The 21,866-nt window shown below is 46.0% G+C and overlaps 1 protein-coding gene across 2 annotated transcripts in view; it reads left to right on the top strand.

Annotated features, from left to right (window-relative positions):
- The window catches only part of tsnax (translin-associated factor X), a 193,683-nt gene that overhangs the window by 57,157 nt on the left and 114,660 nt on the right, over positions 1-21,866 (top strand). For both annotated transcript variants that reach the window (XM_072498527.1, XM_072498528.1), the window contains one exon: positions 17,134-17,238. In XM_072498527.1, the coding sequence (XP_072354628.1) occupies positions 17,134-17,238 (105 nt within the window). The remainder of the gene's footprint in view (positions 1-17,133; positions 17,239-21,866) is intronic.

Genomic DNA, 21,866 nt, shown 5'->3' with positions numbered 1-21,866 from the left:
CTGGGAGAACAGAGGGTGGGATTCTCCAATCCCGCGGCAGAGTGTCCACGCCTTCGTAAACGCCGTCACGTTTTACAACGGCGTGAATGGGCTGCTCCCAGGACTAATTCTGGCCCCTACAGGGGAATCCGTGCATGCGCAGTTGCGCCGGCGTCAATGCGTGCAGGCGCAGTGGCCTCCTTCAGCCCGCCGGCCTTGATGCAACATGGCGCAGGACGAAAGGAGGCCCCCCAGCCACAGAGGCCGGCCCGCCGATCGGTGGGCCCCGATCGCGGACCAGGCCACATCGGAGGCACACCCCCCGGGGTCGGACCCCCCCCCCCCCCCCCACAGGCCGCCACCCAACCTTTCAACGCCAAGGTCCCGCCGGCCCACAACAGGTTAGGCGCTGGCGGGACTCGTTTCTTTCCTTACGGCCACTCGGCCCTATAGGGCCGGAGAATCGGCGGGCCGGCGGCTTAGAGCGCCCTGCAACCGGCGTCGCGCCAACCACGGCGGAGCCAATGGCACCGATTCCCGCTCTGCGGAGAATCGCGTGCCGGCGTCGGGGCCGCGTGGCCCATTCGCGGGCATTCTCCTGTGTTAAATAATGGGTTAAGAGTTCAGTAATGCATTAAGAGACATTGCAATTAGTTGTCTCATTTATGTTAAGTATCCAATTATTGACACTGATATGAAAAGGGGCTTCAGGTGGCCCTTGGGTCAGGTGGTGTGTTGTTAGAGTTTGGTACAGAGGCTGTGGAAGTGAAATAAATGGTGTTTGGTGAAAAGGAACAGGACTTTTGACTCTTCATACAATGGTAACTAAAAAGTATAACAATGGTAGCAGAGGATGGGTGCTGTGCAAATGTGAAGGTTTGAAAGATACAACTTTTCCTGATCAAACCAAGGAGTGAGTGAGAAGGGAAAAAAAAGATACATGGCTGAACCCAGGATAAAGATGGCTGGATATGACTATCCCCCTTATTTTCTGAAAGGGGATCGTACGACCAATGGAGAAGTGCAGTAGTTATGTGGACTAAGGTAACTGCCTTGGGAAAGAGAAAACAAGATATGGCATTGGCTCTTTCTCTACCTTATGACAGTAAAATCCGAAACAAAGTGCTTTCTGAGCTGGAATTGGAGGAGTTAGACTCAGAAGAAGGTCTGGAGACTCTATTACAATATATGGATAAGATTTGCAAGAAAGATGACTTGTTAAATGCGTATGAAGCATGGTCGGAATTTGATAAGTTCCGGAAAATAGAGGAATTCTCCATGGAAGACTATATAATGGAATTTGGCAGACTATATAAAAGGCTGCAGAAACACAACCTGGAATTTCCACAGTCTGCGTTGGCCTTTAAATTACTTGACTGTGCTAGAGTGAGCAACATGGATAGGCTCCTGGTTTTGACAGGAGTTCAGTTTACGGATGAGGATACCTTATTTGATCAGATGACAAAAGCTATAAAGAAGTTTCTGGGGAAACATTCAATTCCGATGACTCAAATAGGTCAGCCTGCCATAAAGCAGAATATGGAAGATACACTACTAACAGGATGGCGAAATTGTACGGCTACGAACAGGGCCCAAGACTATAGAAGGAGATAGAGACAAGGAAATTATGAAGACGGAAACCCAGTTAGAACTTACAATTTACACAGTCAGGACACTATTGTATTCCATTACTGACAAATAATATTTCAAGTACAGTTGTTAAGGATGTGTTAATGGCAGTTGAAAATGGGACTTTAGCTGATAAAAAGCTTGTTGTATTGAAACTGCAGAGGCAATTTGCACATCCGTCACCTCGGAGGCTGAAAATTTATTAAAGGATGCAGGGGTAAGGGATGAAGACTGTACTAAACTGATAGACCAGGTTAGTGATTGCTGTGAAGTTTGTAGGAAGTACAGAAGGACACCAGCACGACCGATAGTAACCCTATCTTTGGCCAGGGTTTTTAACGACATTGTGGCTGTGGACCTTAAGATCTGGGATAAGGCCATTTTTCCGAAAGGACAACTACCAAAAGTTGGTACAAAGGTGACATTCTTGCCTGAAGGGTCTAGTCAATGGAAGGATGCAATTGTTATTAGAGCAGGGAAGGCCACTGGAAAGTATAAACATTGGTTGAATGTACAGCATTCAGGGGAGGGAGTTAAGACAATGGATTGGGAACACAAAGTTCAAAATAATGGAGGTCACAGAAATGCAGTGCCAGTTCAGATAGTACATCGGTTAGTGAACAGGTCCGCAGGAAAAGGTCGAGAATTTTGAAAGGACATCCCACAGCAGATAGGAAAGATCAAGCAGTTGCAGTATAGAACAAGTTACCAGGCGGGAGAGGGGACGTAGTTTATCAAGGTCTCGGAACATGAGTAAGACTACGAATACTAATAGGAGTAGAAGCCCACATGCGCGTGAGATTTTGGTGGCTTCCAATAAATTATATGAAAAGTTATCAAAGATGCTAAACAGCAAGAACAGCATAGTTGGAGTGAATTTGGGGTATGCACGGAAGTACCGGATAGGGGACAAAGAGCTCTGTCCCACAGATGGATTTGCACGGAAAAGGTTCTTCCGGATGGAACTTATAAGGCAAAGGCCAGGCTTGTGGCAAGGGGATTTGAAGAATGCTTAGAAGATCAGGATTTAAGGGTAGATTCACCTACAGCAGGAAAGATTAATTTTAAAGAGCTTCTTTTAGTCACAAAGGCATGGGAATGCAAATCTATAGATATGAAAGCTGCCTTCTTGCAGGGACATCAGCTCCAGAGAGACATTTTTCTCCGTCCTCCTAAAGAAGCAGCTAACACAAAAGGGGTATTCTGGAAGTTGAACAAATGTGTATGTAATTTAAATGTTGCATCTAGAGTCTGGTATTTTTCGGTAAGGTCAGTTTTGTTAAAAGTTAGGCTGTTATCGGTTGAAAGTAGATCCGGTAATGTTTTACTGGCACTATAAAGGGAACCTTTCTGTCATCTTTATGATACATGTCAAATAATTTTTGTGGGATGGGACTAGTGATTTTGAAGCTTTTGGAGTCTCTGGTTTGAGGAAAGAATTCAGGGTCGGAAGTCAGTGCATTTAAATATATTGGACTGGAAATCGGACAGACTGGGTTAGGGGCAACTTTACGTCAGCAATCTTATTTGGAAAGCATCAGCCCAATAGCAATTAGTCGTGGCCGGGGTTTCACAAAAAGATGTAAGGTTTCAAAGATGGAAAAAAAGCAACTGCAAAGTTTAATTGAGTAACTGAATTGGTTAGGTAGACAGACTAGACCGGACGTGAGTTTTATGTCTTAGAGTTGAGTACAAAAATGAATGATCCCAAAGTGGAAGACATAATAAGAGCAAATAAAGCGTTTGGCCAAACTAAAAATGCAGGAGTGTGTTTTGAGGTTCCCGGTTTTAGGTGACCGTAGGCACTTGAAATTCATAGTTTATAGTGATGCGTCCTATGCAAATCAAGCGCAGGAGGGTTTATAATTTTCCTCTTGGGGAACAATGGTAAATGTTGTCCTCTTGTGTGGGAAACAAAGACAATATGGAAAGTTGTCGAAGGCACTTTGGCTGCTGAGACGTTAAGCTTTGTAGAGGCGGTGGATATGGCCTTTTATATAGCTCAGATATTGACAGAAATTTAACTTTTGGATATCGTTAATGAAGGGCGCCTGATTCTGTGACTTTTTTTTTCTTCCAAAAAAAAAATGTGAAAAAAGGGGGGAAATTGCGTGTGTGTTTTTGAGTTTCTTTAAATTTTGTTTTCACCTAATTATTTTTTTCTCCAAGGAAGGGGAGACTGTTAAGTAATGGGTTAAGAGTTCTGTAATGCATTAAGAGACTTTGCAATTAGTTGTCTCATTTATGTTAAGTATCCAATGATTGACACTGATATGTAAAGGGGCTTCAGGTGGCCTTTGTGTCAGGTGGTGTGTTAGAGTTTTGTGCAGAGGCTGTGGAAGTGAAGTAAATGGTGTTTGGTGAAAAGGAACAGGACTTTTGACTCTTCATACAACGGTAACTAAAACGTATAACAACCGGCCCGGGCTGGGAGAATCCCGCTTCTAGTCTCCCAAACGGAGAATCCCACCCAGTGTATTTGTCCACTGTTTCTCCCATTTTCTCATTCCCCATGATAATTTCTGTCTCCAGGGGTTAAAGTAACTTAAATTTGTTAATGGTACGATCATTTCACAACCCCATCGCAACCAGGGGAGCCTTTCTGAGGTTAGGATATAATATGTATTTACTCAATGAAAATCAGTAGAAAGAATAAATGTACTGGATAATTATTCAATTAATTTACTATTCATCTTCTGTGTGCAAATTCAGAGTTTCATTTCCAATATTCAATCAGTGCCAATTTCTCCAAATTATTTGGCTGTAAAATATTTTTGGTCGTCCTTGTATCCAGGATACGGCAAGAAATACAATTTGTATTATTCTCTCAAACTGCCTTGTACCGATAAAAAGCGATACATTTTTAACAAACTTGGGAGAGATTGAAGCGAAGATTGTCACTTTCTATATGAAGGAAATGGATTAAATGTTTTATTTCCCATTTTGCAGTACTTGAGGCATACTCAGGGTAGCACAGTGGTTAGTACAGTGGCTTCCCAGCTCCAGGATCGCAGGTTCGATTCCTGGCTTGGGTCACTGTCTGTGCGGAGTCTGCACATTCTCCCTGCGTCTGTGTAGGTTTCCTCCGGATGCTCTGGTTTCCTCCCACAGTCCAAAGATGTGCAGGTTAGGTGGATTGGCCATGATACATTGCCCTTAGTGTCCAAAAAGGTTGGGTTACAGGGATAGGATGGAGGCATGGGCTTAAGTGGGGTGCTCTTTCCAAGGGCCGGTGCAAACTCGATGGGCTGAATGGCCTCCTTCTTCACTGGAAATTCTATGATTCTATGAAATAATCTTTAAAATATATAGTTAAAAGTAGGTTCCTATGCACGGTGTTATGACCCCCTTGGGGGCCAAGGACTGTGCTCTATAAGATTCCCCTCCTTTTACCTCAGGGTATGAACTCCCATGGTAATTGGGGGCGGGGCTTCCTCTTAACAAGGGGTATCCTCTCCGTATAAAAGCCCTGACCTGCACCCAGGTCACGGAGGGTGGCCCTTCGGAGAGAGGAGCTGTAGCTTTGTGATTTTGAGTATACCGTATACCTTTGTTCTTTCTTATCCTACTGTGTGTTCCTGCATCTCTTCCGTTGGACACTTTTTAGAGTACCCAATTATTATTTTTTTCCAATTAAGGGGCAATTTGCCGTGGCCAATCCACCTAACCTGCACATCTTTAGGTTGTGGGGTGAAACCCTCACAGACATGGGGTGCAAACTCCTCACGGATAGTGACCCAGGGCCGGGATTCGAACCCGGATCCTCAGCGCCGCAGGCTGCAGTGCTAACCATTGTGCCAGGTGCCGCCCACACTTAAAACTCTTAAGACATTTATTCACTAAAGATTAAAACCATGTTTGCATGCAATAAAACAAAGCTTTGCTGTTGTGCTTGTCGACAGGTATAGAATGAACCATTGTGTATATGCTTGTCATTCAAATCTGTGGAGTGGATTTTTGTGTGCTCTCGCTTGGCTATGGTTTTGTGGTTTATCCCAAATAGCCCAAGAAATTACAACTGTAAATTTGCTGTAGTGTATGACAAAAGTCCTCCATCCTGCAACATACATCACATTCCTACCCATATTAATGAAGCAAAGTTTAGGAACTTATCAAGTTCTGGAAATTTAATTCTTATAAATATTATTTAGGGACTTCCGGTTGCGGCTATGCCTAGGTAGGTCGCACGTTCGGCAGCTCCCGCCGGGAACGGACTTTGGGGCTCTCTAGAGGGGCCCCAACGGCAATTGTTCGAAGGCTTCCAGTGTGGGAAGGTGACAGAAAGGTCCCCCCGACATTATATGGATTGGACCAGGAGTGGAGCGGTGAAAAAAGTGATCTTGGAGCAGCAAAAAGTGAGAGGGAGAAAAAACAAGATGGCGGCAGGTGGAGACCAAGCAGCATGGGCGCAGTGGTTGCAGGAGCAGCAGGGGTTTCTGAGATGCTGCTTTGAGGAGCTGAAAACCGAAATGCTGGCGCCAATGAAGGCGGCGATTGAGAAGCTAGTGGAGACGCAGAAGGCCCAAGGGGCGGCGATCCGGGAGGTGCGGCAAAAAGCCTCGGAGAACGAGGACGAGATCATGGGCCTGGCGGTGAAGGTCGAGGCGCTGCACAAGAGGTGGGCGGAAAGATTTGAGGACCTGGAAAATAGGTCGAGGAGGAAGAATCTTCGGATTCTGGGTCTCCCCGAAGGAGTGGAGGGGCCGATGCTGGGGCATATGTGAGCACGATGCTCAATTCGCTGATGGGCGCGGGAGCCTTCCCGAGGCTTCTGGAGCTAGATGGGGCTCACCGGGTCCTAGCAAGGAGACCCAAGGCAAACGAGCCGCCAAGGGCTGTAGTGGTGAGGTTTCACCGCTTCATGGACAGAGAGTGTGTCCTGAGATGGGCCAAGAAAGAGCGGAGCAGCAGGTGGGAGAACACGGAGATACGAATCTATCAGGACTGGAGTGCAGAGGTGGCTAAGAAGAGAGTGGGTTTTAATCGGGCGAAGGCGGTGCTCCATCGAAAGGGGGTGAAGTTCGGTATGCTGCAGCCAGCGCGATTGTGGGTCACGTTCCAGGATCGGCACCACTATTTCGAAATGCCTGGTGAGGCATGGAGTTTTATACGGACTGAAAAGTTGGACTCAAATTGAGGGTTTGTTGTGGGGGGATGTTTACTGTGTAGAAAGTGTTTATTACGTTTAGGGAATGTTCCTCTGGTTTGGGTGCTGGATGGGGATGGGTGAAGGGATTGGATGGGGAGAGTGTGGGCGTCGGTGTTGGAGGGGCAGACCCCCACGAAGGAAGAGGGGGAGTGGAGGCCCGGGGATGGGGAATTGGGGTAAGGCCGCAAAAGGAACTGCGCCAGAGGGGGCGGGGCCGGTTCAGGAAAGCGCGGGCTTTTTCCCGTGCTAGGGAAGGATGGGGGTGGGGGCCGGGGGGGGGATGGACGGTGCTGGACAGGAGCGCACACTGACTGCCAGGGAGGGGGAGGGGAGATTCTCACATTGGAGGGGGTCGATGGAATGGCGGTAGAGGCCGGGGTCAGCAGGAGTCAGATGACTTACGGGAGTGTTATGGGGGGAGCAAAAGGGCTAGATGTGGATCTAGCGGGGGAGAGGGGGGGTATAGGGTTGCTGCTTTATTGGCCAAAGGGGAGCTGGAAGTAGGAGAGGTGGTCGGAGCGGGGGTCTGCCGACTGGGGGGTGTGGGAGGCGCGGGCACGTGGCTGGCCTAGAAAAGGAGATGGCTAGTCAGCGGGGGGGTGGGTGAGCAGCCCCCCAATCCGGCTGATAACTTGAAATGTGAGGGGCCTGAACGGGTCGGTCAAGAGGGCCTGGGTGTTCGCGCACTTAAAGAGACTGAAGGCAGACGTGGTTATGCTCCAGGAGACACATTTGAAGGTGGCAGATCAGGTTAGGCTGAGAAAGGGAAGGGTAGGACAGGTATTCCATTCAGGGTTGGATGCGAAGAACAGAGGGGTTGCAATACTGGTGGGGAAGCGGGTGTCGTTTGAGGCAATGAATATTGTAGTAGATAATGGAGGTCGATATGTGATGGTGCGCGGTAGGTTGCAGGGGGTGCGGGTGGTACTGGTAAACGTCTATGCCCCGAACTGGGATGATGCCGGATTTATGAAACGCATGCTGGGTCGGATTCCGGACCTGGAGGTAGGAAGCTTGATAATGGGGGGGGGATTTCAACACGGTGCTGGACCCAGCACTGGATCGCTCTAGGTCCAGGATGGGTAAGAGGCCGGCTGCGGCCAAGGTGCTTAGGGGGTTTATGGACCAGATGGGGGAGTGGATCCATGGAGGTTTGTCAGGCCCCAGGCCAGGGAATTTTCATTCTTTTCCCACGTCCACAGAGCCTACTCCCTGATAGATTTTTAAATTTTGAGTTGGGCGCTAATCCCGAAAGTGGAGGGAACAGAGTATTCGGCCATAGCCATATCAGATCACGCCTCGCACTGGGTGGAGCTGGAGTTAGGAGAGGAGAGGGACCAGCGCCCGCTGTGGCGTCTAGATGTGGGATTATTGGCGGATGAGGAGGTGTGCGGGCGGATGTGGGGGTGCATTGAATGATATTTGGAGACCAATGACAATGGGGAGGTGCAGGTGGGGGTAGTCTGGGAGGTGCTGAAGGCGGTGGTCAGGGGAGGGTTAATCTCCATCAGGGCCCACAGGGAGAAGAGAGAGAGTAGGGAGAGGTTGGTGGGGGAGATCTTAAGGGTGGACAGGAGATATGTAGAGGCCCCCGAGGAGGGACTACTCGGAGCGGCGGAACCTCCAGACGGAGTTCGACCTGTTGACCACAGGGAAAGTAGAGGCACAGTGGAGGAAAGCGCAGGGGGCGACGTATGAGTATGGGGAGCAGGCGAGACGGATGCTGGCACACCAGCTTCGTAAGAGGGAGGCAGCGAGGGAGATAGGTGGAGTTAAGGATAGCGGGGGGGAATACGGTGCAGAGTGCGGTGAGAATAAATGAGTTATTTAGTGACTTCTATGGGATCTGTACAGATCTGAGCCCCCAGAGGGGGAAGAGGGGATGCGACGATTTTTGGATCAGCTGAGGTTCCCGAGGGTGGAGGAGCAGGAGGTGGCTGGTTTAGGGGCGCCAATTGGGCTGGAGGAGCTGGTTAAAGGATTGGGGAGCATGCAGGCGGGGAAGGCCCCGGGGCCAGATGGGTTCCCGGTCGAGTTTTACAGGAAATACGTGGACCTGCTAGGCCCGTTGCTAGTGAGGACTTTCAATAAGGCAAGGGAGGAGGGGACCTTGCCCCCGACAATGTCCGAGGCGCTGATCTCTCTGATCCTGAAGCGGGACAAGGACCCACTGCAGTGTGGGTCGTATAGACCGATCTCGCTCCTCAATGTGGATGCTAGTTTGCTGGCAAAAGTGCTGGCTATGAGAATTGAGGACTGTGTCCCGGGGGTGATTCATGAGGACCAGACGGGATTTTTAAGGGGCAGGCAGCTAAACACTAATGTACGGAGGCTCCTCAATGTGATTATGATGCCCTCGGTGGAGGGAGAAGCGGAGGTAGTGGCAGCTATGGACGCGGACAAGGCCTTCGACCGGGTGGAGTGGGAGTATCTTTGGGAAGTGTTGCGGAGGTTTGGGTTTGGGGAGGGGTTCATCGGCTGGGTCAGATTGCTATATAGAGCCCCGGTGGCGAGTGTGGCTACGAATCGGCGGAGGTCGGACTACTTTCGGCTGTACCGAGGGACGAGGCAGGGGTGCCCCCTGTCCCCCTTGCTGTTTGCATTGGCAATTGAGCCTCTGGCCATGGCACTAAGGGAGTCCAGGAAATGGAGGGGACTGGTCCGAGGGGGAGAGGAACACCGGGTGTCGCTGTATGCGGACGACCTGTTGCTGTATGTGGCAGATCCAGTGGAGGGGATGGCGGAAGTCATGCGGATCTTAAGGGAGTTTGGGGACTTCTCGGGTTATAAGCTTAATGTAGGGAAAAGTGAGCTCTTTGTGGTGCATCCAGGGGACCAGGGAAGGGGGATAGACGACCTGCCGTTGAAGAGGGCGGAAAGGAGCTTTCGGTACTTAGGGATCCAGGTGGCTGGGAGTTGGGGGGCCCTGCACAAACTCAATTTGACGCGGTTGGTGGAGCAGATGGAGGAGGATTTCAAAAGATGGGATGTGCTGCCACTCTCGCTAGCGGGCAGGGTGCAGTTGGTTAAAATGATGGTCCTCCCAAGGTTTCTCTTTGTGTTCCAGTGCCTTCCCATTATGATTCCCAAGGCCTTTTTTAAACAAGTATCTTGGGTTTTGTGTGGGCAAGTAAGACCCCGAGGGTAAAGCGTGTGTTTCTGGAGCGTAGTAGGGAAGGGGGAGGGCAGGCTCTGCCGAATTTGTGCGACTATTATTGGGCAGCCAATGTGGCGATGATCCGTAAGTGGGTAATGGAGGGAGAGGAGGCGGCGTGGAAGAGGTTAGAGATGGCGTCCTGTGTGGGCACGAGCCTGAGGGCGCTGACGACGGCACCGCTGCCGCTATCGCCGGCAAGGTACACCACGAGTCCGGTGGTGGCGGCGACGTTGAAGATCTGGGGGCAGTGGAGACGACACAAGGGCGAGGTGGGAGCCTCAGTTTGGTCCCCGATTCGGGAGAACCATCGGTTCGTCCCGGGAAGGATGGATGGGGGATTTGGGAGCTGGCATCGGGCAGGGATTAGAAGAATGGGGGACCTGTTTATAGATGGGACGTTTGCGAGCCTGGGGGCGCTGGAGGAGAAGTTTGGGTTACCCCCGGGAAATGCTTTCAGGTATATGCAAGTGAGGGCGTTTGTGAGGCGGCAGGTGAGGGAATTCCCGCTGCTCCCGGCACGGGGGACTCAGGACAGGGTGGTTTCGGGTGTATGGGTTGGAGAAGGCAGGCTTTTGGCGATCTACCAGGAGCTGAAAGAAGAGGAGGAGGCCTCGGTAGAGGAGCTAAAGGGCAAGTGGGAGGAGGAGCTTGGGGAGGAGATAGATGAGGGTCTGTGGGCTGATGCCCTGAGTAGGGTTAATTCTTCCTCCTCTTGCGCCAGGCTCAGCCTAATACAATTCAAGGTCACTCACAGAGCGCATATGACAGGGGCGAGGTTGAGTAGGTTCTTTTGGGTGGAGGATTGATGTGAGAGGTGCTCGGGAAGCCCGGCGAATCACGTCCACATGTTCTGGTCGTGCCCGGCATTGGATGGGTTTTGGAGGGGTTTCGCGAGGACTACGTCCAAGGTGGTGAAAGTCCAGGTCAAGCCGAGTTGGGGGTTGGCACTATTTGGGGTAATGGACGAGCCGGGAGTGCAGGAGGCGAAAGAGGCCAGTATCCTGGCCTTTGCGTCCCTGGTAGCCCGGTGGAGGATCTTGCTATTATGGAAGGATGCGAAGCCCCCCAGTGTGGAAGCCTGGATAAATGACATGGCAGGGTTCATTAAGCTGGAGAGGATAAAGTTTGCCTTACGAGGGTCTGTGCAGGGGTTCTTCAGGTGGTGGCAACCGTTCCTAGACCATGTCGCGGAGCGTTAGGAGGAGGCCAGCAGCAGCAGCAACCCAAGGGTGGGGGGGGGGGTTCTTTCGGTGGGGGGGCAATTCGGGTGGGTGGGGGGGGCTTCCCTACGGGTATCTTTGAATGTCATATGGGGGGGTTACTGTATACGGGGAAACCCAATGTAAAAGTTTTGTATAATTTTTGACTGTTGTGTTTGCGTTTCTTTCTTTTTGTTATTGGGGGGGGGTTTGTTAAAAATTTTGTTGGAAAATTTGAATAAACGCATTTTTGAAAAGTAAATTAAAAAAAATATTATTTAGATCATGAAAAATATATACTCTGCTCCAAAAACCTTCCTCGGTTACATCACTATAAAATCTAGCCTAGAGGCTTTGGGCACTTTCTTGTCGGTACACTGTGCCAGACTATACCAGCTTACTTTCACCTCTGTCTGTCTCTGCCTCTAAGGGATCAATGTTCACTTTCGTTACTTTCCTTTCTATAAACTTGTAAAAGTTCGTACAATCTATTTTTATATTCCAGGCTAATTTGCTTTTGTATTCTACTTTCCCCTTTTTAGTAACTTTTTATTCATCCTTTGCTGGTTTCTGAAACACTCCCAATCCTCAGGCTTATTACCACTCGGGTAGCACAGTGGTTAGCATAATTGCTTCACAGCTCCAGGGTCTCAGTTCGATTCCCGGCTTGGGTCACTGTCTGTGCAGAGTCTGCACGTTCTCCCCATGTCTGCGTGGGTTTCCTCTGGGTACTCTGGTTTCCTCCCACAGTCTAAAGATGTGCAGGTTAGGTGGATTGGCCATGTTAAATTGCCCTTGGTGTTCAAAAAGGTTAGATGGGGTTACTGGACTATGGGGATAGGGTGGAGGCATGGCTTTAAGTAGGATGCTCTTTCCAAGAGCCGGTGCAGATTCGAAGGGCCGAATGGCCTCCTTCTGCACTGTAAATTCTATGATTCTATTCTTTGCAACGTAATAAACTCTTTTAATCAGATACTCTCCTTCACTTTCCTAGTAAGTCACAGATGGATCTTTCTCGCCGAGATTTTTTTAAATGGAATGTATTTTTGTTGAACACTTTTGAATTGTTTCTTCAAATGTTTCTCATTGTTCTTTTATATCTTTTAGTCTATTACCCAATCAACCATAGCCATCTCTCCTCTCATATCTGTCTATCTTGGCTTTGTTTGAGTCTGTAAGTTTGGGACTGGCGTATGTCACTTTCAAATGTAATATGGAATTCAGTTATATTATGATCACTTTCCCCCCGCAAAGCTCTTTTACTATGAGATTTAATTTTTTAAGTTTAATTTTTGAAAAAGGATTTGAAATACCCAATTCTTTTTTTTTCAATTAAGGGGAAATTTAGCATGGCCAATCCACCTACTCTGCACGTCATTTTGGGTTGTGGGGGTGAGACCCACGCAGATTTGGGAGAATGTACACGGACAGTGACCCGGGGCTGGTAGAGATATTGGTAGAGGGATTGAGTTTCGGAGCCATGAAGTTATGTTGCAGCTGTACAAAACTCTGGTGCGGCCACATTTGGAGTATTGCGTGCAGTTCTGGTCGCCGCATTATAGGAAGGATGTGGAAGCATAGGAAAGGGTGCAGAGGAGATTTACCAGGATGTTGCCTGGTCTGGAGGGAAGATCTTATGAGGGAAGGCTGAGGGACTTGAGGTTACTTTCTTCAGAAAGAGGAAGGTTAAGAGGTGACTTAATTGAGGCATACAAGATGATCAGAGGATTAGATAGGGTGGACAGCGAGAGCCTTTTTCCTTCGATGGAGATGTCGAGCACGAAGGGACATAGCTTTAAGTTGAGGGGTGATAGATATAGGACAGATGTCAGAGGTAGGTTCATTACTCAGAGGGTAGTAAGGGCGTGGAATGCCCTGCCTGTAACAGTAGCGGACTTGCCAACATTAAGGGCTTTTAAATGGCCATTGGATAAACATATGGATGATAAGGGAATAGTGTAGATGGGCTTTAAAGTGGTTTCAAAGGCCGGCGCAACATCGAGGGCCGAAGGGCCTGTACTGCGCTGTAATGTTCTATGTTCTATGTCCTTGGTGCCGCGAGGCAGCAGTGCTAACCACTGTGCGACCATGTCTCCCCTTACTATGAGATTACTCATTAAACCAGCCTCCTTGCACAGTATTAACTTTACAAGCTAATAGCTAATAGTTTTTTCGCAGTTAGTTTCACCACACATTTGTTCGAGGAAACTGTTGCAAAAGCATTCTACAAACCCAGCTTCTAAACTCCCTTTGCCAATTTGATTTGTCCAGTGTATATGAAGATTTAAGTCTCCCACAATTATTATTTGTTTATTGATTTGTTTTTGGATTTGAGCATTAAGGCATTTATTTTTTTAAATAAATTTAGAGTACCCAATTATTTTTTTTTCCAATTAAGGGATAGTTTGGCGTGGCCAATCACCTACCCTGCGCATGCATTAAGGCATTTATTGCCCATTCCTGTTTGAGCCACCTTCTTGAACTGCTTGCAGTTCATGTTAAGTTGATCCGCCACAGTGCTTTTAGAGAGGTTGTTTCAGGATTCTGACTCAATAAAGGTGAAGGCACAGTGGTATAGGTATAAGTCAGAATTGTTAGTGACTTGGAGGGGAACTTGGAGGTGATGGTGTTCCCATGTGTTTGTTGCCCCTTGCTTTCTAGGTGGTAACGATCATGTGGTTGGAAGATGCTGGAGAAGGAGCTTTGGCCAATAGGTCTAAGGGACACTAGCACAATGGTAATGTTACTGGATTAGCAATCCAGAGACCCGGGCTAATCCTCTGGAGATATTAGTTCAAATCCCACCACGACAGCTGGGGGAATTTAGCTTCAATTAATTAATAAATCTGAAATAAATACTAGACTTATTGAACAATGATCATTAAGTTGTGGGGTTGTAATAAAACCTCTCTGGTTCTCTAATGTCCTTCAGGGGAGGATATCTGATGCCTGACCTAGGTATGACTCCACACCTATATCGATATGGTTGACTTTTAACTGCCCTCTAAAATGGCTTAGCAAACAACTCAGTTGTATCAAACTGATACAGAGTGCGTTTGTTTCTAGCTCCAATTGTTTCTTACTTAATGCTCTGTCCAATAATAGACATTCTGTTAGAGGACCTTTTAAAATACTCCCACCAGCATTTTCTGACCCTTGTTATTTCTAATCTCCACTCATCCTGATCTTTTGAGCCAAGATCCGTTATGTCATCTCCTTTTCATTCTGCCTGGGTTTTCAAAATGCTGTGCACATTGGGATATTTATGTTCCAACCTTGGCGATCTTGTAACCTTGTCCCTAAAGTTGGTTCGATCAAAATAATTTATCTTGTTCATCAACCATATTATGAATACTTTACATTCAGATAAAGAGCCTTTAATTTTATTTTGAATACTACCCTTTGCAAGAACATTATTCATTGTTGCACTATCTCTTTCCTTCCTGTTCCATTTGCTAGATTACTCTATTGCCTCGACTTTTCTGTTTAGATTTTTAAATGTACCTTCATCTGACCCTTCCTTCATTAAGGAAAGGTAGAACGACACTGAACCTAGGCAGAGGTGGGGATGGTGGAAGAGGGAAAAAGACAGACAGACACCAATATGCTGGGTGCATTGTGCTATGTGCAATGGTTTAGGACCGAGGTTCTGGGGGGAAAGTGGGCAGGACGAGTGTAATAATAATTAATAGATTTTCCAACAGCCCGCCCTTTGGCACTTGAAGGGAAGATTAAACTCAAGGGAACTAAATATCAACATTGTACATACGTTTTCTTGAGTCATTTGTCTGCCATGCATCGGTAGACTATCTCATCTCAAAAGTTTTGTTATCGGAATTATGCCTGACAATATATCTGAAGTGAATTCAGCATCCTAATTGGTTTCTGGAAATCTGAGTCAATCAAAAAATACTTTAATCAGTTGCTTAACTGTCTGAAGTTGGCTCTTAATATCTTTCAGAAACCTTTTAGTGGCCATGTAAATACTCATCCATGCCACTATATACCACCACAATACAATTTTACAACCCAATAAACATACAAACAAATTACTCGTGCTCACCATTTGTTTTCTTTGTGTTATTCAATTTTCAGTGTACCTCAGAACCCCCCCATTCCACACACAATTTGATCCTATGATGTGACGTTTTTGAATTTCTTAATATCACATCCACAGAATTTCCAACGTGAATGAGGCTAATGATTTTCAGAAAGAACTCCAGTGAATTTATTCTGGGAGATAATCCCCCACCTCACAAATTCATGCTGTCATCCCTGCCTCTTCCTCCTCACAAATCCAGGATGGTTATGAATGGACCTGTGTTAACATGACCTGGAGTCGGTAGGGGGGTGCCACATGTTAAATTCACTGTTCATACATTGAGTAAAGGACGAATCTGGAGCCAGTCTATTCCTCCTTAACACAGGTTTATTGACAAAAGCAAAGGCACCGCCCTCCCCTTTTCCTTCCCCCATCACAAGCCACTTCTTATATACTTAAGAATAATTCCCTAAGGCGGCATGGTAATGCAGTGGTTAGCACTGCTGCCTCACGGCACCGAGGACTCTGGTTTGATCCCAGCCCAGGGTCACTGTGTGGAGGGTCACTGTGTGGAGATTACACATTCTCCCTGTGCCTGCGTGCGTCTCACCTCCGCACCCCAAAAAACGATGTGCAGGGGAGGTGAATTAGCTCTGCTAAACTGCCCCTTAATTGGGGAAAAAAATAATCGGGTACTCTAAATTTTCAAAAAATCATTCCCTAATCTTTCCCCAATTGGTTTCAGCTGCTCTCACTTACAAACTAATATATTTGCACTTCATTGTGACAGGATTCCAACATTATCTGATCATTCATTTGTTTAGTGTTTTACACATCAGTTACTGCAGTTCAAAAACCAACCCATTGTTTATAAATTGCTATGGGATATTCTAAGGATCTACGGTACTATGCAAATCTTCGTTCTTTGGAACTGCACCTGAGCAGGTCAGTGTTTTTCGGATCAGAGAGATTTCCCCTTATATCAGTTCTTTGTGACAGGTTATCGAATACTGTACATTTAAATACAAGTGTTAGAATATTTTATAAATTAATATTTATTTTGTTGACATTTAAGTTTCTCTCTTAAGAATTGTTACTATTCCAGTCAAGGACATTCTAAAGTTATTCATATTACACCAATCTAGGATACTCTATTGCTATTTTTACTGTACCGATCAAGGGCATTCTAAATCTACCATGTCAATCAAGGGTGTTTTATTGCTATTCTACACATCAAGGGCATTCTAAAATTGTGCTTATACAAATCAAGCATTCATTAAAACTATTCATGTCACACCAATCAATGACATACTAAAAATATTTATATCACCCCAATCAAGGACATCTGATAACTATTCTTGTACCAATCAAGGGTGCACTAATACTATTTGTATACAATTCTAGAGTGTTCTGAAGCTATTAATATGTCAATCTGGTTTTACAGTTTTGTTCAAGGGCATTGTAAAGCTATTACTGAAGCAATTTAACATTCTATTCCAATTACTGTAGCAATTGATGATAATTTAAATGAAAATATGTTGAAGTTCTAGCTTGCTATGTGAGTAAAATCAATCATGTATTATTAGCTAATGTTTAAATAGACAGAAAATGCAGTCTTCTTTCCTACACAATATGAACATTTAAAAATAATAAATTTAGAGTACCCCATTATTTTTTCCAATTAATGGGCAATTTAGTGTGGCCAATCAACCTAACCTGCACATCTTTGGGTTGTGGGGGGGGTGAGGCCCACGCAGACACGGGGAGAATGTGCAAACTCCATGCAGACAGCGACCCGGGGCCGGGATCGAACCTGGGTCCTCAGCCCTGTAGACAGCAGTGCTAACCACTGCATCATGTGCTGCCACAATATGAACATTTATAACAACATTATAATTCTTGATTTGGTTCATGAGTTGATTACGATCTGTTGAAATAGAACAATTTGTTGACATATTGTAGTTTTGTTTGAGTTCAGGTGGATTCCGAAAACGAAAATATGACAACATGCAGCCTCGTAACCGAAAGGAGGAAAGGGAAAGTAAAGTAGACCCATCCTCTCCAGTGCTGGTATCCTTCAAGTGTAAGTGCTTTATTAGCTCACCTCTTTTATTGTTATTTCCATCCCATTTTTAGCTTGTTGTGCCAATCCAAAGCATCCTAATGCTATTCTTCCTCCACCTGTATTGAGGTGACGAATGGGTACATTATAGATTTAGAATGGCAGAAGGAAACCAAAAATTGAATTGATAATCAACTTGAAGATGTGAATTAGGCATTAGTGACAAGAAGTATGAAGCATGCACAAATGCAGTGACTGATTTGCGGAAGGAGAATAAAATCTAAACAAATATATGATGCCTTGTATCATAAATCTAATCACATTATTATTGTCTGGATATTTTCTTGCCCTCTTGAGATCTGGACCTTTTTCAGATGTTTGTACAGACCCAGCCATCCTTTTGTTGCACCAAAGTGGAAGTCTTGACAGTATCAGAAGGCTCTACAACCACAATAGCATCACAGTTGAGCTCAATCCTGATTTTACTCTATGTCCATATTTCCTGAATATGTGGCCCTGACTGAAACCAGCTAAATTGAAAAAGTCCCCTTATAATTTTTTGGTAGAGGAATAGGATATGCTTCGTCAAAAGGATATGTACTTTGTATGAACTGAATTAAAGCTTTGTGTTCCTCGAAAAATTGACATTGATTTTGCATGAAGTGGGAGTATGCTAGATAGTCACAAAATTCTGACTCCTGATGAAACTAATACTGTAGAACTGAAGTTGCTTCATCCTGTCATAGTATTTCTTTAAATTTAGAGTACCCAATCTTTTTTCGAATTACGGGGCAATTTAGCATGGCCAATCTACCTACTCTGCACATCTTTGGGTTTGTGGGGGTGAGACCCATGCAGACACTGGGAGAATATGCAAACTCCACACGGACAGTTACTTGGGACCGGGATCGAACCAGAGTCCTCACCGCTGTGAGTCAGCAGTGCTAACCACTGTGTCTCTGCGCCGCCTTCATAGTCTAAGATAAGCCAGATCTCATGGTTGTCGCAAATGAGAAATAGAATAAAGACTTGAAGAGGATACCAATGGAAAAATTTGGTTTGTGGCAGATTCAGTTTTTTTCTAGTGTGGGTTAGGTTAACCTGCTTCAGCTGTGTCATCAAAGATTTTTAACACATGTTAAAAACAAACATTTGCAGGTAATTATTGATTGAACTGATTGGGGATTTCTAGATGCCCATGAATATATCTGGCCATTTCTTGGAGTGGATAAGATCTATTGCTTGGGTAATTGGAATACCCTTTTTAAGAATATTGGTGGTTAGGTGTCAGCTGTGGTTGTTAGCATTCTTGTCCCTGAATCAGAATGTGGTGGGTTCAAGTCCCACTCCAGGAGCTAAGCACAAAACTTTAGGCAGACACTCCAGTGCAGAACTGAGAGAATGCTACACTGTCAGAGGTGGCATCATATTTACCCACATTATATTGCATTTGCCAAGTATTTGCCCACTCAGCCAGCCTGTCCAAGTCACCCTGCAGCCTCTTTGAATCCTCCTCACAGCTCACACTGCCACCCAGCTTAGTGTTGTCTGAAAATTTGGAGATATTGCATTCAATTCCTCCGTCCAAATCATTAATGTATATTGCGAACAGCTGGGGTTCCAACACTGAACCCTGTGGTACCCCACTAGTCACTGCCTGCCACTCTGAAAAGGACCCATTTATTCCCGCTCTCTGCTTCCTGTCTGCCAACCAGTTCTCTATCCACGTCAATACATTACCCCCAATACCATGAGCTTTAATTTTGCTCACTAATCTCTTGTGTGGGACCTTGTCAAAAGCCCTTTGAAAGTCCCGATACACAACATCCACTGGTTCACCCTTGTCCACTCTACTGGTCACATCCTCAAAACATTCCAGAAGATTTGTCCAGCATGATTTCCCTTTAGTGAATCCATGCTGACTTGGGCCAATCCTGTCCCCGCTTTCCAGATGCTCAGTTATTTCATCCTTAATAATTGACTTCAGCATTTTCCCCACGACCGATGTCAGGCTAACCGGTCTATAATTCCCTGTTTTCTCTCACTTTTTTAAAAAGTGGGGTTACATTAGCTACCCTCCAATCCATTGAAACTCTTCCAGAGTCTATAGCTGGAAAATTATCACCAATGTGCCCACTAATTCTCGGGGCATTTCCTTAAGTCCTCTGGAATGCAGAGCATCAGGCCCTGGGGATTTATCGGGTTTTAATCCCATCAATTTTCCCAGTACAATTTCCTGACTAATAAGGATTTCCTTCAATTCCTCCTTCATGCTAGGCCCTCTACCCCGTGGTATTTCCGGATGGTTATTTGTGTCCTCATTAGTGAAGACAGATCCAAAGTATTCATTCAAATGGTCTGCCATCTCTTTGTGGGCCATTATGAATTCACCTCATTCTAACTGTAAGGGACCTACATTTGTCCTCACCAGCCTTTTTCTCTTCACATATCTATAGAAGGTTTTGCAGTCAATGTTTATGTTTTCTGCAAGCTTACTCTCGTATTCTATTTTCCCCTTCTGAATCAAACTGTTTGTCGTCCTCTGCGGAATTTTAAATTTCTCCCAGTCCTCAGGCTCGCTGCTTTTTCTGGCCAATTTATATGCTTCCTCTTTGGCTTTAATACTATCCCTGATTTCCCTTGTTAGCCATCGTTGAGCCACCTTCCCCGTCCTACCCTTGCGCCATTAAGGGATGTACAATTGTTGAAGTTCAACCATGTAGTCTTTAAATGTCTGCCATTGCCTATCCACCATCAACCCCTTAAGTATCCTTTGCCAGCATATCCTAGCCAATGCACGTCTCATACCATCAAAGTTAGCCTTTAAGTTCAGGACCCCAGTCTGAGACTTAACTGTGTCACTCTTCATCTTAATGAAGAATACTATCATATTATGGTCACTAAAGGATCTCGCACCACAACGTTGCTAATTAATCCTCTCTCATTGTACAATACCCAGTCTAGGATGGCATGCTCTCTAGTTGGTTCCTCGACATATTGGTCGAGAAAACCACCCCTTATACATTCCAGGAAATCCTCCATCATTGCATTGCTACCAGTTTGATTAGCCCAATCAATATGCAGATTGAAGTCATCCAAAATAACTGCTGTACCCTGACTGCACGCATCTCTTGTTTCCTGTTTGATGCTATCCCCAATCTCACAACTACTGTTTGGTGATCTGCACACAACTCCCACTAACGTTTTTGTCCTTTGGTGTTCCACAGCTCTACCCATACAGATTCCACATCGTCCAGGCCAATATCCTTTCTTACCATTGTGTTAATCTCTTCTTTAATAAGCAACATTACCCCACCTCCCTTTCCTTTCCTTCTATCTTTCCTGAATATTGAATACCCTGGATGTTCAGTTCCCATCCTTGGTCACCCTGGAGCCAGGTGTCCGTGATCCCAATGACATCATATCCGTTAATGATTGTCAGTGCAGTTAATTCATCAAATGCCCCTCACACAGAACCTTCAGACTTGTTTTTTTGACATTTATTGCCCTTTAGAATTATGATGTAATCTGGCCGTTTTTGATTTTTGTCTTCGGTTTCTTTGCCTTCTACTTTTCCCTTTAGTGCCTTTTGTTTGTGTCCCCACCGTACTTCCTTCTGCCTTCCTGCATCGGTTCCTATCCCTCTGCCATATTAGTTTAAACCCTCCTCAACAGCACTAGCAAACACTTCCCCAAGGACATTGGTTCCGGTCCTGCCCAGGTGCAGACCATCCGGTTTGTACTGGTTCTGCCACCCCCAGAACCGGTTCCAATGTCCCAGGAATTTGAATCCCTCCCTCTTGCACCATCCCTCACGTCACGTATTCATCTTAGCTATCCTGCTATTCCTACTCTGACTAGCAAGTGGCACTGGTAGCAATCATGAGATTATTATCTTTGGGGTCCTGCTTTTTTGTTTAACTTCTAACTCCCTAAATTCAGCTTGTAGGACCTCATCCCATTTTCTACCTATATCATTGGTGCCTATATGCAACACGACAGCTGGCTGTTCACCCTCGCACTCCAGAATGCCTTGTAGCCGCGTCGAGACATCCTTGACCCTTGCCCCAGGAAGGCAACACCCACCCTGGAGTCTCGTTTGCGATCGCAGAAACGCCGATCAAATACCCTTACAATTGAATTCTCTATCACTATAGCTCTGCCATTCTTTTTCCTGCCCTCCTGTGTAGCAGAGCCAGCCATGGTGCCATGAACCTGGCTGCTGCCGCCTTCCCCTGGTGAGCCACCTCCTCCAACAGTATCCAAAACGGTATATTCTAATGACTTAAGTTTAAACACAATGGGCAAGTTTCTCTGTCCTGCCGCACCAGATTTCTGGTGCAGCACGCCGTCGGGATTCTCCGTTACGACGGCCGGTCAATGGGGTTTCCCATTGTGGGGCAGCCCCATGCCGTCAGGAAACCCCCGTGCTGCTGGCAAAACGGAGAATCCCGATGGCGGAGAATTCAGCCCAATGTCTCTGATTATCTACTTCCCAGAAATCATAACAAAAAGCCATTAGCCTCCTTTTAAATATAATCATGGTTTGAAATAATGATATATCACGTTTACGACATCTTAATTGTACCCTTTTGCAGCCAGTGTCTGTCTTTCTTTAAATTCGGGATTTTAAAAAAATATTACTGCAG

The sequence above is a fragment of the Scyliorhinus torazame genome, chromosome 4 (assembly GCF_047496885.1).
Source record: "Scyliorhinus torazame isolate Kashiwa2021f chromosome 4, sScyTor2.1, whole genome shotgun sequence".
In the NCBI taxonomy this organism is placed as follows: domain Eukaryota; kingdom Metazoa; phylum Chordata; class Chondrichthyes; order Carcharhiniformes; family Scyliorhinidae; genus Scyliorhinus; species Scyliorhinus torazame.
This window is presented reverse-complemented; position numbering and strand designations above follow the sequence as displayed.